Here is a 20328-nt window from a genome sequence, read left to right on the forward strand (position 1 = left end):
TGAACACGATATTTGAGGTGCAGCCTTACCAGTGCCAAGTACAGGGGCACGATCACCTCCCTACTTCTGCTGGCCACACTATTCCTGGTAGAAGCCAGGATGTCGCTGGCCTTCTTGGCCACCTGGGCACACTGCTGGCTCATGTTCAGCCGGCTGTCAACCAACACCCCAAGGTCCTTTTCTGCCAGGCAGCTTTCCAGCCACTGCTCCCCAAGCCTGCAGCGTTGCATGGGGTTGTTGTGACCAAAGTGCAAGACCCGGCATTTGGCCTTCTTGAACCTCATACAGTTGGCTTCGGCCCATTGATCCAGCCTGTCCAGATCCCTCTGCAGAGCCTTCCTACCCTCAAGCAGATCAACAGTCCCACTCAACTTGGTGTCGTCTGCAAATTTACTGAGGGAGCACTCAATCCCCTCATCCAGATCATTGATAAAGATGTCAAACAAGACCGGACCCAGAACTGAGCCCTGGGGAACACCACTTGTGACTGACTGCCAGCTGGATTTAACTCCATTCACCACCGCTCTCTGCGCTCGGACATTCAGCCAGTTCTTTATCCAGTGAAGAGTACACCCGTCCGAACCATGGGCAGCTAGTTTCTCCAGGAGGATGTTGTGGGGAACAGTGTCAAAGGCCTTACTAAAGTCCAGGTAGACAACATCCACAGCCTTCCCCTCATCCGCTAGGCAGGTCACCTGGTCATAGAAGGAGATCAGGTTGGTCAAACAGGACCTGCCTTTCATGAACCCATGCTGTGTACTACAGATTATTAAGGGATTATCAGATAACTATCATAGATGGCTATGAGGGGGAAAAAATCTAGAAAGAAGTGGTCTCCAGAGAGAAGTCACTGCAGATTACTGTCAGATTGGTTTGAAGGAGACATCAGTCCTTATCCTTAAGTGTGAAGTACCTGGGAAAAACATCAGACCTTCAAACGCATGCTGGTTTTCCTAACAAAGCAAAGGCATTGCGTTAAGATTTTCTTTGCTCTGTGGTTATCTTAAGTGGTTAAAATTTAGATATGACTCTGGATAACAATTTCTGGATATCCGTTACCCTTCTAGGGTAGCTGAAGTCAGTGTCTGACCAGTGCCTGTGATAAAGCCTTTCTGAAGACTGATTTTTCTCAGTGCTAATTTCAGGTAACAGATCTGTAAGTGAAACTATATAAATAGAGGGATACTTCAAGATACTCAGTATGATATTTTTTAAGTGGTGTTGTAACTTTCCAGCTACTGTCACCTCTTTATATTGCGGAATCAGGGTATATTGGTGTTTGGGAAACACAGTCATGGTGTCATGGTGTCTCCTTGGCTGAGTCCTTACCCTGGGGAGATAGCACAGCGGTGGTGATAGCCAGGGATGCAGAATGTCTGAATCAGTTTTGTGGCTCCTTCTGGGTGACGGTGGGGAGGTCTGTCTGAATTTCATATCCATAATATGGGCCATAATACCTCCTCTGCTCCTCTTGTGTACTTGCCGTAGAAGCTCCCTTTGAAAGGAGCTGCTCCTCAGCCTGCTTTGTACAGCAGCTGCAGGGACCTGCTTTCAGTTATTTACTCTGGAGGCTTCTGTGATACAAGTGGGAAAATCCAAATTATGATGCTACAGTCAGGTTTGCTTTGAGGAAGTAAAATTGCAAAGACTGGAGGGGAAAAGTTCCTGAAAATAAGGAACATGTGTTAAACAGGAATAAACCTGATTTTCACAAAGCAGTTGGTTCACAGGGAGCGGGTGCATTTTATCTGCAGAGTTTGTTTGAGAAGGGTTACATGGAAAAACTATGCAACAGGCTGAAAATTACCTGAAAAATAATAAACAAAGGCTACTGCTGTACATAAAGAATGGCTCCTTCAGGAGGATATTTTGTGAGTGCTGAATATACCCATACCGCATCACCGACATTGGCGGGTTACCCGCTGGGAGGGTGTACCGGCTCCAAGCGATGTACTGGATTTTGACCCCGGTTTATCGTCTGTGAATCTCATTGTGATGCAGCTATTGAAGCGCCCCGTAGGGGTGTTAGGAACAGACCTCTCTGATGAATTCGTTAGTGAATGGAAATGGGCTGCTGCTTAGGAAGGAGCCGGGGACCAAGTGTGAAGTTTGAGAAGCTATTCAAAAGCATTGCCGTTTAGCGGGAGCTCAGGTCTGATCTGTCACAAAAGCAGCGTCTATGTAGTGCTCCTGTATTGAAAGAACTATATAAAACGTTGATATATTTCTGTTTTTTTTCTTTCTTTCTTTTTTTTTTTGAGTGAAACTGCATTATTAAGTCACAGGGATTTTAATCTTCATTTTCGTGTTTATTGATACATTTTGGAGTCAGTGGGAAGGCAGTTTATCACCTTTGAGATTTTAAGAACTGGAGAGTAAACCACAGTGGCTCTTGGATATTGCAATCTGCTGAAAAAGAACCTCGTTCACATGGTTAATTATAGAGATTTTTTTTTCTTCCCTGTCAACTCTATGCAGAGGGAATTCTTGCTGAATAGTGCCACAGTGGCCACCCTGCAATTCCTCTACTTAATGAGCTACTCCTCACACAAATAGATTTCAGAATAACTGGGCACAGACGTTTAGGTGTCTGGGGTTTGGGGTCTTTTTTTTTGCCTGAAAATGATTGTCAGTCTTCATTTTAATTTCAGCTTTCAAGCCTGTTGAAACGGCAGCATTCCTGTCATTGCAAACGTTATTCAGCGCTGTGAACTGTGACTCATTCTGAAAGATTACAGGCGTTTCTCTCCCCGGCGTGCACCTATCCTCCCGCTGTTAGCTGCTGGCGGGCTGCCTTCTGCGGTCAGAGGGGCAGGGGCAGGGGCTACTGCGGAGTTTGCTTGCGAGCTTGCTTCCAGCCTTGTGCTGTGCAGGGTATAGGAGCCCCTGTCTGCTGCAGGCAGCAAGTTTCAGGGTGGGAAATGCTACTTTTGTCTGCTTCTGGGGAAAAAAAATATCTCAAATGTCCATTTCAGCATCTCTTTACAGTAAAAAAAAAAACACAAACCAAAGAGCAAACCCTAAAGGAACAATAAACCTCATACAGACCTCCTGGCTCGCGTTCACTCCAGACTGTTTACTTAGGCTGCAAAAATACCAATTCATGATATCAGCTCAAGGCAAACTCCATCTAGTCTCATGATCGCCTTTAATCATCTTCCTTTTCTAGTTTCGCCTTCTCTTTTTCTTTCCTGCGTTCCTCTCTGGCGTCGGCAGATCCCTGCTGTCACCGTGCTGTTTCTTCTCCTGGTGCCGCAGACTGGTCCTGGCCGGGGGCTCAGCACCTTGCCACTCTGACCCGCCGCCATCCTTGTGGGAAGAAACCCCATCCTGTTCATTATGGAAGCTCAGTTAATTGGGGATGGTTAAAAGGAAGCTTGATACTACCTGCCCAGCCATAGACGTGAGATGGCGCCTGAAGATGAAAAGCCACGAGGAATCAATCTTAATTTAGTACAACTTAACACTTTGCTTGTATTTTTATCTACTTGAGGGCAAGAGGTAACACGTCTGAACTTCCCAGTGTGACAAAAGCGGGCAGAATTTGGAGAAGGTGGTGCAGATGGGAGCGCAGAGCCCCGTTGTTCTGAAAGCATGTGTCTGAAAGACCTCTTCTGTCCTGCTCTGTCTATGTGGGAAGTGTTGCTGGAAAATCTGACGGGATCCCTGAGGTTCAGAGCTGAGGGGCCTTGCAGGGAGTGCAGAAAGCATCCACCAAAGCTGCATCCCTGGGGCTAGGAAAACGAGGAGTGGTAGGGCTGCCGGCAGCCACGCTGATGGTTTCTCAGGAAAGCAAAAAATTCTGGTGTATCTCGTCAGGCAAGTGTGGGAGAGGAAGAGGACTGATCTCAAGGACCACAAGAAGTTTGCTTTTCTATTGAATCTAGGTTTTAAAAAAGGAAAAAGATTGCTTGCAGACATTTCCTTTGGTGATTAGTGTTTGCAATCCAAGTTCTTGTTTCAGTGGACATTCAAGCGGAGATATGCAATAGATATAAAATTAAAATTATTTCACTGTTTTCAGATGTTTGCTAGAGGATTTAGTTATTCAGATCTTGGTTTTCTTCATGTGTTTCTACAAGCCAGGGCTTGCTTGGGTGTCCTAGGATAATTGTGTTGACACATGTATCCTGGATGAAGAGCCCTTTCTTTCTGAATTACCTACTGCTTTCAAAGCTGATCATGATAAATTATAGTTCGGTGCTCTTTCACTGTAGTTCAAACCCTGCTTTATTCTGAAATGACTTTCATGTGTAGACAAGCCCCTAGGAAACTCTTTTTGTTTGTAATTAACTCTCCTTCATTTATTAGCGTTTGCATTTTATGCTTGTACAGAGAAATGAATCCTTTTCCTTGAAGATGTTTTTGCTTTTGCTTTGCTTTGCAGACTGTAAGATGGCACATTGAACTACAGCCGTGGGCGAGTCCAACTCCTTCCCTCAACTATGAGGCCTTGAGGTTCCTGAAGTACATTAGCACTTCTCAGGTAGGTTCTTCATTTCAGTCTCCTTTTACAAAGCAGTTTGCCTAGCACAGGCTGTTCTCTTTCAGATGAGAAATTATCCTCACACCACACAGTTTTCAAAACTGCTTTATTTCTCAAGTTCCTTAGCCTACCAGTGATGGTCAACATGAATGTAAAGGTCAAAACACAAGAGTAGAAAGAATGCGTGATTTCTAAGCTTTTTATTTCCAGATGGGTTCGTGTCCTGACAGGAGTACCATACGGCTGAAGCTCCAGAAGCGGTTCCTTTCCTGCTCGCTCTCTCTTGCTCACTCTCTGTCAGACACAGAAAAATACAGAGCATCTGTAGCGAGAGAACTGTGTATTCAGCCACTCCACCTCTCAATAATAATGTGATAACCAGACTCAGTTTAGCTTGAAAGGATGCATTTGAGGTTCCCAGTAAAATGAGAAGACGGTATCAGTCCCTAGCTTGGACAAGTTGTCTCAGTGGTACCAATAGAATCCTGATATTTTGATGCCGAAAATGATGACCTGGAAAATTAGTGGGTTTATGTGTTTTTTCAAAGGTGACATTTCCAAATCCAGATTGCATTGACAGTTACTTCCAGGGTTCAGCATGTATGGAATTGGGCTGACGTGTTAATGGAGGCATCACTTCTGCACAACAGCATTTACACATGCATTTCCTGTAATAAAAAAAGGAAAAGGTCCTGGATGCCTGTGGTTCTGACAGGGCGAGCCAGGTCTATCAGCATTTGACCCTTGAACACGGATTTAACTGCACCACCGCCTACACTGGAGAACAGCAAAAAGCCTCAGGTGCTAATGCCAGCAAAATGTCATTCACATGCAAAAATTTTCGTCAATGAAATGCTTTCAAGGCTGAGACAAGAGATTTGTTTGAAACAGGTCTAAAAATAGACTGCTGTGCTGGTGGTGTGGCAACTGGGAGGGCAGCAGTGTTCACTTGTCCTCCAGCTTGTGGGTACCCCTCTGCCTCCACTCGTGCCAGCACTGAGAGGGCAGGAGGCAAGACGATGCATGTGGAGACAGCAAGAGATCTGTGTAGAGCTGCTTGTTTTGTGGTACAGAATTTTAGGCTGCGGCAGGTGTATTAAGCTGAAAACATCCTTCATCTCAGTGACTTGATAAACAGTGGCAGACGCTGCTAAACTCCACTAGTTGGGTCAAAGCCTACAGGGACATCAATTAGCAGAGAGTTTATTGCTTCTGACACACTAATCGAGAAGTTTCATTCCCAGAGAAACTGACCCTGGTGGGGGGGACAAGCGAAAGTGAAAGCAAATAAAGGAGATAAATCCTTGTTCCTGACTTGGCAGATGTTTTAGGATTAATAACTGACAGGATAACACCATGACTGGTATGAGCACTTCTGGAAATGGGATCTTGCTGATGTAGATGAGCGTGGGATCTCATTTTCCTTGTTTGCTGAGCAAGAGTCTATTAATTACTGTGCCTGAGTTCAGCTCCCTGCCATTAGTGCAGAATGACTTGAACTGCTGGAGAGGGAAAGATGCCCTGTCAGCAGGGTTGAGGTGTGGCCAGAAAAAGCTTTTTCAGTGCTGGTATCTAATGATCAGAAGAACCATCTTACATGTGCTGGTTTTTGTATGATGTTAGTGAGTAGAAGCCCAGAACACGACCTGAGCTCGGTGCATCAGGGTCTGTAAATCATGCAACAGACAGGTGGCGGTGCTGAAGGCAGGGTTCATTTTTCTTTTTTATTTTTGATAGCAAGAACTATTACGTAGCAAGAGCTAGTAAAATTGCTCCAAATCCTGAGTGTTGTAATTGCTCATAATGCCATGAGTCAATTAAGTGGCAGCACTGCAGAATCTTAGTTTTCTGTAGAGAGCACATTATTCGTCTGTGTCTTAAAATTAGTGCTTGTTATTGCAATGCCATTTATTCCTTGATTGTTATGTGACTGAAGGAAATGGGTAGTGGGGCGCAGTGCAAATCATTGCTTAAAACTTAGTGAATCCTGAGAGCAGCATGAAGAGATACTATATTAGCTTTTATGAATTTTCCGTGGGAATTATGAGCTGAGCAGGAGCAGGGATGTGGTGGTGCAGCACGCAGCATGCAGCTCTTTGGATGCAGTGCTCCAGATAATGATCTTTCAGAGCTTAAGCTTCTTAAAGAATGAGAGTTTTATTTATCTATTATAAGGCACATGGTGGAGAGTGCCTACCACGCCAAAGGCTGGGTTCCAGTTTTTGCTCTCACCCTTGTGTAAAATTGTTCCATTTCTGTGGTTCTAGGTGGGGCCAGGCCAGTGGTTTTTAGTTTGGCTCAAACCGAGAGCGGAGCCTGGGCAGTCTGCTGTAGAGGAGGGAAGGAAGGAGCAACAAGAGAACAGTCAGTTCAGGACTGATGTTTAACCTGGGCTGGTCTCTACCGCTGTTCTTTCCACATTTTTATTGTTGGCTTTCTGGCTGTGCCAGCTCCTGTCGCTGCAGCCAGGGTTGGTACTGGGCCCAAAGAACAGCTTTTCGTCATGGTGACTCAGCTGGGTTCCTGCAACTCTTTCAGTCTTTGCTTTCCTGTCTGCCTGTTAGCAGCCTGTGCCCTGCAACCTCTGAATTTGATGGCTGGGCTGCACGTGGTTTGAAAAGCCCTTCAGCAACCAGCTGTGTGCTGATGCTGGGGCCATGGCTTCTTTAGCTCCATCACCGCTGTGTTTCGGCTGTTTCAGGCTGCTGCTCAGCTGCTGGCAAAGCTGCCTTCACCTCTCAGTTCAGTGGTTTTTGACATTTGCAAGTTTCTGATGAATCCAGCAGGTTTTAGTCCTTGCTTTTGTGGTCTTTAGCAGGACTTTGGCTTACAGTGTTCCTCCCTGCAGGGTCTCTATCTCTTCTCCTTTTGCGGTGTTTTTATCCTGGCTTTCGACTCTAGATGTCTAAGGCAGCACAGACACACGTGCTATGACTCCTCTGTTTAGTTAACCACTTGCTTAAATCCCTTTGTGATTGGAGAGAGAATATGTTGGGATAATCATTAAATCCCTTCTGGAACTGAGATCTAGGACACTGTAGGTAAGGTATACAGCGTACATTGCAGTGAGTGCAACTAATGATTACAGTCTTGAATTATGACATGATGTTAACATGATTCAGGATGCAGAATCTACTTGAAGGTTTGAAAAGAAAAAATTGAATATTTTAATGCCGAAATAACTTGTTCTCCGGAAAATTGATTTTTGGGTATAGTACTAATGCTTAATTATTTGCTTTTCAAACTGCATTGCTCTCTGGGGGATTATGCAAGCCTTAAATTTCACCAAGCAGAACAGACGAACAAGGAGAAAAAAAATCATCAGATCTCCATAACTGTGTATCAGATTGACAATCAGAGTTAAATGAAACCAATTAACATTTTTCTTCTTTCCACTCTTTCCCCAGAAGGCAAATTAAAAACTAATTACAAGTCATGTCTTAAAACAAAACATCCTTTGATATTAACAGATTTCATGTGAACACATGAACCTGAACAGCCTGAGAGGGTACTCTGAAACCGCAAAGAAGCCCTGGTCTATCTGTCTTGACGAGAGATTTAGCCTCATTCATCGAATCAGAAGCAAGCAATGCCGTCTCTATTCCCTTGGGTAAGTGCTCTCTTACAGCAAATTGTTTCATGACACCTAGCTTCAGAAAGCCCTATAAATGCAACACAGGCTGCAACAAGGTTGTCTTTTAAAATACAGGCTTTGTTCAGGTGTGTTTGTTACGTGTTGATGTGCTTCTGTAAACTCAGGAAAAATCTTTCTCCATGAGGGTCTCAGTTTTCCTTCACCTTTCTGATAATCAATGAAAACAAATAGTTTGATGGTGAGTAGTGAGTGGTAGTTCATGTAGAGGAAGGTGGAAATTAATGAGCTAAACTGAGAAGCCTACAGCAGCATCCCTGAGCAGAAATGACTTGTATAATGGCCAGGTACTTCAGCAGTATCATTACAAAACTTCATTAACTACCCCTGGGACAAAATAATACATTTCCGTATGAGAGGGTGTTTGCTGAGCACTTCAGGGGTGACATGTGCTGAAGAGATAATAATAAAGGCAGTTACGGCTTTGTTTTAAAATGTTTGCAGTGTTTATGATATTTACAGCACTTGAGATTGAAGTTTTCACTCTTCACAGATCAAGTGCTTTCACAGGTAGTAAAATCACAGATGCAGCCTGTTTCCCTGCTAATAAAACACTCTGCTTCCCAGGAGGACGGGGGAGGTCAGTCCTCAGAGTTTGTCAGGCTGCTGGCATTTTGCATTGCCCATCAGTGCACAGTTGCCTGAGGAGAACGATTGCTGGGATCTGGAGCTCATTTCACACAGATTACTGCACGGCTGCTGCCTAATAAAACAGTCTTTGCCGTCCTGGTAGCCAGCTTTAGGTTAGAGGTGTATGGAAAGGCTTCATCTCCTTGAACCAGCACAGTTCATTTCTGTGACTTTGCTGCTGTGGGTTTACAAATGTTGGGTAGCAAGGAACTGTGTCTGGGTGGCATTTCTCAGTGATTAGCACGTGGCAGTTCACACCAGCAATTGATGTAAAGTGGATGCAGAGTGCACCGCGGTCAAAAGGACTTTTTTTCTGTTGATTTGGGTGGGCTTATATTTGGATCGAGCTTATATTGAGCTGTAAAGGCCAAACTCAGAGGGTGAGGAGCTCTCGGGTTTTGTTCAGCTGCATCGCTCGGTGGCAGAACAACAACAACATGCCCCTCAGAGACAAATCACATATACGGAGAGCAAATGCCTCTCAACTACTGTTGCTTCTTATTTTCTGAATGTTCTTTGCAATCTATTTCAAAATGATGCTTACCTGGTTTTAATGCAAAATATAGGTTTACATGGGGTTTTGTTTCTCAGTTTTTTACATTAGTGTGAAAGTTAGGAGAGATGCTGTGTTATCCCATGCTCAGGTCCAGACTTCACCTGCTTGACGGTAGTACTGGCTCATTGCCTGAGGCTCCTTCTGGCAGTCAGTAGGGAGAGGCAGCCGCATTCAGGTGGAAAATCAGCTAAGCTAAATAACATTCTGGAGGTAGGTATAGCTTTCCTTTGATTATAGAGGAAGTCTGGGATAAAGTAGCTGATGACTTTGGATGTCTTGGCAAAGTACTCGAAGTTCAGTGGAATTAAGCTAGACCTTGCCCTTGAAGTTACATGACCGTTAATATTAGACCTGAGCTCCTGTATTGATGTCCCTCTTCTCTTTTGCTATGGACCAAGTGTGGGTTGAGAATGATATTTTTGTTGAATTGGCCAGTAGGCACAAACCAGAGTTGATTTCATCTGTGCTGTGAAATTCAGATTTGGCATGAAGCTGACCAGCACGAAGATAACTTGCTAATGGTTTTGGACAAATCTGAGCTAATGCGCGTGTACCAGTGCTTTATATGGGGTGCTGTTTTGGGTATGGTACAGGGAACCTGGAGGCCTGGTTTTCTCTACTGGTGGAACAGTAGGGCTTAGAGATTGAAACTGATGTCGGCTCTCCCGTCAGTCATCAGATACACATGTGCAGTAAATACCCAACCATGGCGCATCACATGAAACAGCTAAAAAATAAAAGGGAAATATTTGAGGTTAAGGAGGAGCAGTCTTCAATCTTCCAGTTTACTTCTGAAGCCTTTTGAGCTCATTACTGCATAATTCTTCTCTCAGACTCACTTCCTTTAGTTATGACAGGCAGAAAAGTAATTTTGTTCTGAGTAAGACAAAAATCCCCTTTAAACGTTTTTCTTATCTCATACACTTCATAAAGAGCAAAGGGGGAGCAGCTGCTTCCAGTGAAGAATGTTCTCTGTGGAGAGGATGGGTGGAGGACAAATGTGAAAGTTCAGTGCGAGTGTGACTGGGAATCCTGAATTAAATCCATATATCATTAAAAATGGAACAAAACGCTCTGCTTAGTCTTTGCCTTCTTGAATGCTGTAGAAGAGGTTAATTGTGAATGGGAGCGAGCAGCGTCTGAAACGTCTGGAGATCTTTATAGATTAGTATTAGTTGCTTCCATTACTGTGAGGCAGCAATGTTTTTGCTTGGGGGACAGGATTTCCCAGTATGATACATAATTGCAATATGCATCAGTGAGCTCTAGTTATTAGTTCTAAATCTGCTTAGATTAAGCTAAGTCTGCTACAAACACCCCAGGCAGGCACTCAAACTGGGATAATATAAATTAATAGGATTTCGGAAGGCTACCAGTTCAGGCTTAAAGAGTCTTGCTGCAATATTGTATAAAAGCCCTTTCAGGGGGATCTTAAAGTATAGGGGCTTCAGGATCCACGCAGGGGACGCTGCTTTTTTGCCGAGCTGCAAAGCTCAGTTCTCTCCCTTTGAGAAGGAAGGGGAGAAGGGGGAACACAGAAAGGGAAAGCTGAGCCTTAGCGTGCGTGTTTTTAGAGCTCTGTCCCGCGGTCCCTGTGGGAGCTGGAGTCCCTGCAATTATCGGGTTGGATCAGCTGCAGGTGCCCACCAGAGCTGTGCTGGAGGAGGTGAAGCAGCTGTTGTGCCCCCTGCGTGCTCGCTGGGCTCCGTGACGGCACAGGGGCCCATGCGATGCTCCCTTCGGTGCGAGCCTTGCTCCGGTGTTCGTTCCAAGCATGAGGCTCTGTGTGTCGGGGTCCCCTGCGAACCCCAGGAGCAGGAGACAGCCATTTTTCAAACCAGTTCTTTTGGAGATGACCTTATTTTCTTTCTTAAATATTTGTTGTTGATTAGATCTCTCTTCAGGTGTACATTTGAGCTGTTAGCTAGAGTGCCAGAAGATATAGAAGCACCTTTTTCACCCTCATCGCTATTTTTTGTCTGTTTTGCACTGCTGTGAACCTCCATTTGCAGTCCACATGAGTAGCAGTCTGTTTGGAGGAAGCCTGAGGTTTGTCTACATCAAAAGCATTTGGCCCTGTGGATTTTACCAGCTGGTACGGTTAGAAGTGCGTCACGGACACGTGTCCATCGGTCACTGCTAGGCTCATCACCCTAGTGCTGTAACTGTCCCCAACAATTCGTGTGTTGTTCATTTTCATCCAGCTTCTCATTCCTAAGGGATTACACTGGTCTTTGTTCATCAGTGTGCCTTCTGTAGAAAGCCATATGCAAACAAATATGTCAATTCACTTTGTTAACTTCTGAACTTTTTTCCTAATGTGTGCTGAATGCATTAAAAGAAAACTCCTCTCTTTCCCTCCTACACGTCTGTATGGGCTGGAATCCTGTGAACTTAAAAGCATGCTGGGCTGGTTTTGTTTTTTGTTTTTCCTGTCTCCTCCTCCTTTCCCAGGACGCCTGAAGGGGAAGATGGTTGAGGAGAAGACCTTCCAATAGGAAGGTGCTTAGCTGGTATTACAGCAAGCGTCGTACCACATTGGTAACTTCCAAAACATACCCTCTTCCAAACATCGTTCCACAAGCGGCATTCATTTTAGTTTACCAGTATGCCATCTGCGTAAAACATTTAATGCTGGCTTAATGTCATACCATAGTGCAGCATGATTGAAAATGCATCACGTTTTACATATTGATGCAAATAGCGAGAATAATTTCAGACCCACACCATTTCTAAGGATAATTGTGGTGTAGCACCTGGTAGCAGGTGCTCTGACAGTACATCTAAGAGTACTGTCCGGTAATCGCTTGTATATGATAGATAAATGCCATGCTTGTTAGTACATAGTGAGATTCTCAATTAGTACAACTGGTTGAAGCGCTGGTTTAAAAATCTTGATTCTGTTCCCAGTGCTACATGTGTGTGTATTGAACAGCAGAATTTTGATTAAGCTTAAGGTTTAGTGCATGATTTGAACGACATTTGGAACAAGCTTGGAGGAGTAGGAATGAGGAGGACATCCCATTTTACGCAGTAGGGGAGGCCTGTGGTCCAGACATGTGATTGCAATGGAAAATACCAGAATTTTTTAGTTTTAGCGTACCCTGTGTGAACCAATGGGCTGCAGGAGGTGGGAGTATGGCATAGCCTTGTAAAGTACATCTTCTGCTTGCAGAGACAGGGACCGAGACAACACTGCTGTAGGATCGGGCTGTTAATTTTTCTTCTTCTTTGAGGTCTTTGCCAAATTAGCAGCAATCTTTCTCTTAAGTCTGTGTAAAAAAACTTTGCTACTATTGTGAAGGGGTTATTTTTAAATTTGCTTTTTTGTCTGTGTCTTTCTTTGCACAGAGAAAGAGAGGCAGTTGGTTCTTGTGTTCTTGTCCCTGTTGGTGGCTATTGTGGCTCATATTTGCAACCCCAGATTATAGACACGGTGGGAAATATGCCTGATTTTTACAAAACAGCATTGTATAAATTTTAAATATATTTGCTCCTCTGCTTATGACTTGGTTATTGGAAGTTTGTGCAGCGGGGACTAAGGAAAGTATTGTAATCTTGTAAAGAAAAAGCAAATTGAAAATTTAAATATAAAATATGAATAGAGGAATAATGACAGCACAAAGGTTCTAACATTTTATTTACTTTCTTATAAATGATGTCAACTTCTGAATTAAGAAAAAGCTCTTTGGGGAAGGTTATCAGCCTGGCTAAAAGTGGTTTAGTTCTTGCCTTGAAAGGAGCCCTTCATTCTTAATCGTATGTAGTATATTGCTTTGAGCTTGAATTTTCTGGTGAAATTAGTTCATCCAATCCACTCCAGCAGTTTCATTATAGGAATGAAAAATTCTGTTAAAAGTTTCTTAAGGTCAGTTATGAATGTGACATTGGGAAAAAACACATGTTCCTTTATATTTCCTTTATCTAACTCATTCCAAGACTTCAGCAGGTGTTATTGTGTTATTTCTGGTTATCTCATCAGAATTGGGGTTAGATTTCCTGCTTGGACAAGGTCCTGTGCAGCCTGCTGTAGGCGACCCTGCTTCAGCAGGGGGGTTGGACTAGATGACCCACAGAGATCCCTTCCAACCCCGAACATTCTGTGATTCTGTGATTCTGTGCTCAGTGCTGTGGATGTATCCCAAGAAGGAGCACAACATCTCTTCAACTTTGCTTTAGAAACAAATAGGTTGGCTTTTGCCTTCTTTTACTGTGAATCCTCAGAATATCCGACTCGCCAATAGTTCTTTTTGCAGCATTAATAGTTACATCTCTTTTGTTTTGCAGGCTGGGCAACGATGACAACCAGTTTGAGATCAGCATGGCCAACAGTGGATGTGAGGTGCATCGCTTTGACCCCAGCATCAAGTCAGCTCACATTCAGGAGGGTCGGCACCTCTGGTATCATCGCCTGTCCATTGACTGGAGGGATCCCAATCCAGCCATTGCTGCTCACAAACTTCACAGCAACACAAAGAAGCTGGGCACAATATTGAATGAATTTGGACATCAGAAGGTAAGGACTCGGGGCTCAGGTTTCCAACTGCAGGATTAGGTGTTGGGAAAGCTGCAGAGCCTCCTCTTTACCATCTCAGGAGTTTGGGCATTTTCCAAGGTTATCTCCTGACAATGGGTCTTTCTTCAGCAGTACTTTTAATGCATTTCTTGTAGGGGTGCCTTTTCTGTCTTGCTTTTTCTGTGTGCTCATGACAGCCACCTTGATTTTAAATCACTAGCCATATACTAAATACTTTCCTCCTCCCTTCCTTTTCCCTTTGACTATATGGTGGCATTGGGTGCTAGAATTTTCAGTCCTGTGGAAGTTCTGCTCTTTGCCTGAGTATAAGCGCAAAACTACTCATACAGCCAAGTTTATAAAGAGGAAAAAAAATTTGCAACAATAATTAGAAGAGAAGAGGTAACAGACGGGTTGTTTACATTTTCGAGGTCACTGGTCCTAATTACAGTCGTCAACAACAAAAACATCCTGTTTTGAAATTGGCAGCAATCTGTGAGGTTTTTTTAACATTTTCCAGTTTGTTTTTAAGGAACTGTAAAGACATCAGAAATCTTCAAGTCTCAAATAACTGTTGCCAGAATACATTTGAGAAAGTAGCTTAGGTTGCTTTTAAGAGAATTTTGCCCTCAGAGCATATACAAGCATGAATTCAAATGCTAATACACTTCATTGCCTGTAGCTAGTTCTGCTTGTCTTTGTTTTTTAAGAAATAGGCAGCCTGAGCTAAGGAGGAGCTTTTCTGTGAGATTTACAAAGCAAGCAGTGCAATGTTTGGTTGGTTATAAAATGCAAGATGTCCTTTTCAGTTCGCTTCTTGCTTTTCTTTAGTATTTTCTTTTGCTTCAGCTCTACTGATTGGACCATTTTGAAGATAAGAGCAGAAAAAAGAAGCTTTTTCCTAGTTCTGAGTCATACTGTAACTATACTAGGCTATGCATTAGTGAAACATCTGGGGAGAGCGAGAGATGACTCTCCTTTGACGTGTGCCTTACATTGATTTTTTTGATTTTAGAAGAATTAGTCACAGAGCAAATGATTAATGACCTGATCCAGAAAAAGCGTATGAGTCTTGTGGTATACCAGACCTGCTGAGACCAGTCAGTTCTCAGGTTACCGTGGTAATACAGAGTGATTGCAAGACCTTCTGTGAATGGGAAGGCTGTAGCTATGAATTCTGAGTGTAGAACTTTCTGGGTGAAAGTTATCTGACATGAAAGCAGCCAGCTGGAGGGCAGCCAAGGAACATAATGCACATGTAACACATGCAGTCAGGCTTTTCTCTAGCTGTGTACACATGGCTTTGAATTTGGTTAAGTGTGTTGGTGCTTTATGAGCAGTGTGTACAGCCTCTTGCTCTATTACCATTCGGGTAGCTCCCCGGTGCAAAGCTATGGCATTTGTGAAGCCAAGAGCCGTCTTTCTCCCAGTGAGGATAAAGCTGTTATACACTCTGCAATCTTCTGTCACTTGCTATTTGTGAAATACCTGAATGGCCTGACTCTCCTCACATTGTTCTGTTTTGTTTTTCTTTAATTTGGAAGGCAGCCTGAGAAGCTGTGTGTTGCATAAAGACACTGATAAGCTCTAATTTACGAAGAGAAAATCAAAGTAAATACTGTGACATTCAGGTTTTTATTCTTCCAGTGAACGTCAGTAGAATGTTCCCTTGACTGAATAAATAAATTAATTCAAAACAGAGTCACAGAGTATTTTCCAAAGCACTTTTTTCAATTAGAAAGTTAAAACATGCTCTTCGCCCCATTCTTTTTAATTTTAAAAATCCTTCCGCCTACCCTCAAAGTCGTTGCGTTCCCACTTCAAGGCAGGAATTTCAGGCAGCTGCATTTGAAGTTAATGCCTCATTTTCTCCTTGCTTTTATCTTTAAGATCTGGGACTTGGTCCAAGGCCCTCCAAGTGACTAAGACTGTTTCCCCTGATGTCAGAGACTTTGGATCGGGCTGATGAAGAGAGGACAGACAAGGCCTCCTGGAGTTCTTGTCATTGTAGCCTTGGAAAGAAAACGTGCAGTTTGGGGGGTTTGTGTGCAAGCGAACCAAAGAACTTGGATGGCCTTATTTACACTCTGGCTTGGATGAGAGCACACCTGCTATTCTGCAGTCAGTACTGAGACCTCATCCACAGAAAGGGAAACCCATCCTGATATTATGGCAGGAAATACAAACAGGTTTTTGGTGTTCAAGTGGATTTGAGGAAAGATTAAAGGAACTTGATCTTTCTAATTGGCTATGTGGCATAACAGTCCTCAGTTCTCTGGTGAGTGTAAATAGCCCGGAGGTAAAGGACTTATCTAGTACTACGTTAGGATGAGGCTGACAAAGAAAACATAGTCAGAGTATTCTGGGGAACTGTTAGAGTGTGAAATCTTTTAAGCCCTGGAATAATCTCCAAAGGGTGTCATGAGAGTCCCTATTTCCTGGTACACGAATCTGCACTGAAAATTTACCCATGTATCTTCTGAGAAGAGCAGTATTTTATCAGCTACAGGAAAGGATAAAGATGTAAAAATTGACCTTGCTCATCTTCCCTCCCCCGGCCCAGTTCCTTTGCTGAACGTGCACACTCTGTAGTGTACTGCTGGGGAGCAGTGGAAAAAAGGGAGAAAGCCACTGAATGCGCAAGATTTTCTTACTTATTGCAGTGGTGTTAACTTTGTGAAAGCTTTCACTTTTGTGTTCTCTAACTACCTACTGGGATGAGCATGCTACAGTATGGGTGTTCTCCATGTACTGGTAATAGCTGAATGGGGAATTTCCTTCATACAGAGTTGCTGGATAATTCAAGTCAGAAGGGATGTTGAGAGGCCTGTAGTTCAATCCCCTGCTCAAAGCAAGGCCAGCTGTGAAGTCAGACCAGGTCGTTCAAGGCTTTACCCACTCTGATCTCGAAAACCAGAGAGTTTTCTCCAAAATAGAGACTGCACAATTTCTCTGGGCCAGCTGTTGTCCTACTTGACTGTCCTCATAGTGAAAAAATTTCTCGTTATATCCAGTCTGAAAGCCCCTGATTTCAGTTTGTGCCTGTTGTCTCTTGTCCTACTTCTATGCACTGCTGAAGAGCCTGTCTCTGTGGTCTTGATGACTTCTTTGTAGGCTTTACAGGCTGATGTTAATCCCCCCCCACAAAGCCATGTCCTGCCTGGGTTGAGCGAGCCCTATTCCCCCAGGCTCTCCTAGCAGGACAAGTGTCCAAGTCCCCAACCATCTTGGTGGCTCCCAGCTGAACTCAGCTCAGTTTATCATGGTCTGTCTTGTGTTATGGGGACCAAACCCGGATGTAGTATCTGGATGCAGTCTTCCAAGTGCTGAGTACAGGGAGACAATCGCATCCCTTGGTCTACAGGCCATGCTCCTGCTAATACATCCTGCGATGCTGTCAGCCTTCTTGCACCATGACCCCCCAGGACCTTTCTGCAGAGCTGCTCCCCAGCCAGGCAGGCAGTCCCCAGCCTGTATCATTGCAGGGGGTCGTTCCTCCCCAGGTGCAGGACTTGGCATTTGTCCTTGTAACTGATAAAGACATTAAACAGGATGAATCCTAGTATAGACCCTGTGGCACTCTGCTTGTAACTGGCCTCCAGGTAGAGCACAGCCCATTAACCGCTGCCCTCTGAGCCCAGCCACCCAGCTGGTGTCTTAATTACGTGGTTGTCTGTTCATCCAGGCTGTAACGTCCTAGCTTGGATGCAGGACTGCTGTAGGAGACAGTGTCAGATACATATCCCAGTGCTCTTCTAGACAAGCCACAGCCGGTTCCATGGTTTTGTGAGGGGAAAGTCAGTCTGAATTTCAGTTACAAGGGGGCCAATTCAGCTGTCTAAATAAACCATTCACCTAGTCCCAGCATAGATTTGCGTTGTGTAGGGTGTCAGTGTCCTCCTCAGAAAGTTGCTATGTTCAATGTAGCCCAGATTTTAGTACTCAATAAAAGCAGAAGGGGAAGACCGTGCTGAAATATGAGCTCCGTCCCCCCACTCCAACATTGTCTCCTCTACAAAAAGTCCAAGCCCTTTACCACAAATTCAAACCAAGCCAGTACATGTGTTCTGTATTGCGAAGGTTATGCTATAAAGCAAAATTAAAAACCTTTGACAGAAAGGTCCTAAGCAGCAGAAGCAAGCAAGTGTTCATTCTGTTCTGAGCGGGCATGCCTGAATAAATCACCCGTGTTCACACATACAAACTCTTCCTTCAGTAGCAGTTTTCCTCTTTCCGGAGCTCTGTAAGACAAATCTTGTGTGATGCCATCAGTAAGCACTATGAATTTGCATTCCTTGGCAGTATAGCTGAGCAGTGGATGAGATGGTTTCTTGGAAAACAAAACAAGCTGGAAAGGCAAATCTGAGAATGCGAAGTAAAACCTTCATTTAATCAGGAAAGTGCCTACAGGTGTAACTTTCAGAGGACAGCAGGGTTGCGTTCAATTTCTGCCATTTAAGTCATCTTGAACAAATTGTTTAAGAGACCAAACTCTGTGATTGCTTATTATGAAAAGGAACGCAAAGCAATCTGTAAGTCCTGATTTTGGTTTGAAGGCTTTAATTTACACTGGCTCTTCATGAAGATTTTTTTCTGTGACAAGCTGGCTGACAGGTGTTTACTTCATTTAATTGAACAGGCTTAGATTTAGGGTTTCAAAAGGAAAAACCTCTTCCCTTTCACCTGTTATTTAATACTCAGCACAACTTCAAAACACTATGACCCTGGAGCCATTTTGAGTAATAACCTCACCTTCTCCTAGGCAAGTAATTTTTCACTTACTCCTCTCCTACAGCAGATACGATTGGGTCTATTTCGTGCTGCACTTTCAGTTTTGTGAAGACTGGTGTGAAAGAGCAAAGACTAGAGAAAATCGATTTACTGTTTTAGTTTAAAATTGGCTCTGTTGGCAGCACACAAATAAATATAAAATAAAAGCCTTGGGAAAGCTGTGTAACAACTTCATTGTGTGTGGAGATTTGATTAACAAAACAAAAAAAATAACTGTCCAGGTTGGGAAAAGTCCATGTTCAGGTTTTGAAGCAACCAAATCCATGCAATTACTCTTTACTACGCACACCTCGGGACTGCAGGAGCCAGAATAGTCTGTTGAATTCTTGACCCTGCCTAGACAAAGTCATTTAACTTTGATTGTCCCTTGCAAGGGTAGACTTAGGTATTGCAGAGGGAGCCTGGGGGTTAGTTAATGTGAGTTACATTCACTGAGGGGCTGCCGTGCCCAAGTTCAACGTGTGCATGCCACCGGTGTTCATAAGCTCAGCTCTGCTGCCACCTTAGCTCACAGAAGGTCCTCGGTACCAGCTGATGAGCACCTGCAGACTGGTCTGCATCCTGATGTGGAAGCCTGAGCTTGGGATGAGAAGCCAGGAGCTCTGAAGCCTGGGACCTCTTGCGCAGAGGCAAGTCCTTGTTGCTGTTGCTGCTGCTGCAGCCGGGGAGCAGCCCCCATCACCTTGCTGCAGTGGGAGGCACAAGTTCAGGTCTGCACTTTGCTCCGTTTGGCTTAGCATCAGAAAGACCAAATGAGACCAGATCTCTTGAATCGCTGCATCATGGAAATCCTTAAGTAAATGTTTGGAGTTCTGTCTTGAAAGGGCTTAATTTTTGCTTTGCTTTATTAGGCTTATTTGGGGCTTTTCCAGAATTTCAATTCTAGAAGGAAAAAACCCACCCTTCATCTGAATTTTAGCCTCTTTATTTTCACATCCAAGTTTTCTTGTGTAATCTCTGGTGTTTAGGCTTAAGTGGCCCTTTCTCTGCAGCTGTTATTTTACCGTCCAGATGTATTTGTACCATCCAGATCTAGCTGTGAAGAGCAGCCTTTGCTTTGGTAGGGTTATCATACTGGCCTCTTGAAGTTTCCTCTGACATGAGAAATCCTGTATTTCCCATAACATCTTGTTAGTGTTTCGCTGCCCGTCCTGCAGCTGGAGCATCATTAACCAGTACTACATGGAAGTCCCAGTGGGGTCTCTGCTAAGGCTCAGGCTGTCACCGCCTTATTCCCCTTCCTTCCCCGGAAACCTCTGCGCTGCTACTGCTTGTCATCTCGTTTGCTTTTATGTGGACACATCAGACTGTCTCTTTGTTTTATCAGTCTCTGCATGACACCATAGAAAGAGTCCCAGAGCACTGATTTTTTTTTTAAAGTGTAAATGGCTGGTCCTAGCCTATTTGTAGTCGGAGTAACTTTGCACAGTAAAGTCCCACGTTAGCCCTGGACCCTTTTGCACCAAGCAGATGTAATACCATAGCTGTAAGAGCTTATAGGCATGGAGGAGAATGGAACTCACCTCCATTAACTTAAATTTCTGTATTTGAGATAGCTGTTGAGGTCCTCATAAACTCAAGGGAAACCATTAAGGTGCAGTTCATCTCATTCAAGGGCAAGTGTTTAAAACAGGCTGGATGATGTGACCTGCATGTCTCAAATTGCCCTTCAGAAGTTCCTGTTCTTCTCTGTGGTC

General features: G+C 43.9%; 1 protein-coding gene across 1 annotated transcript in view; it reads left to right on the forward strand.

Annotated features, from left to right (window-relative positions):
• Positions 1-20328, forward strand: part of METTL24 (methyltransferase like 24) — a 48308-nt gene that overhangs the window by 17794 nt on the left and 10186 nt on the right. Inside the window, exons 2-4 of the mRNA XM_075447090.1 lie at positions 4388-4486; positions 7957-8096; positions 13612-13840. Of these exons, the coding sequence (XP_075303205.1) occupies positions 4388-4486; positions 7957-8096; positions 13612-13840 (468 nt within the window). The remainder of the gene's footprint in view (positions 1-4387; positions 4487-7956; positions 8097-13611; positions 13841-20328) is intronic.

The sequence above is a fragment of the Opisthocomus hoazin genome, chromosome 2, assembly GCF_030867145.1.
Source record: "Opisthocomus hoazin isolate bOpiHoa1 chromosome 2, bOpiHoa1.hap1, whole genome shotgun sequence".
Lineage (NCBI taxonomy): Eukaryota > Metazoa > Chordata > Aves > Opisthocomiformes > Opisthocomidae > Opisthocomus > Opisthocomus hoazin.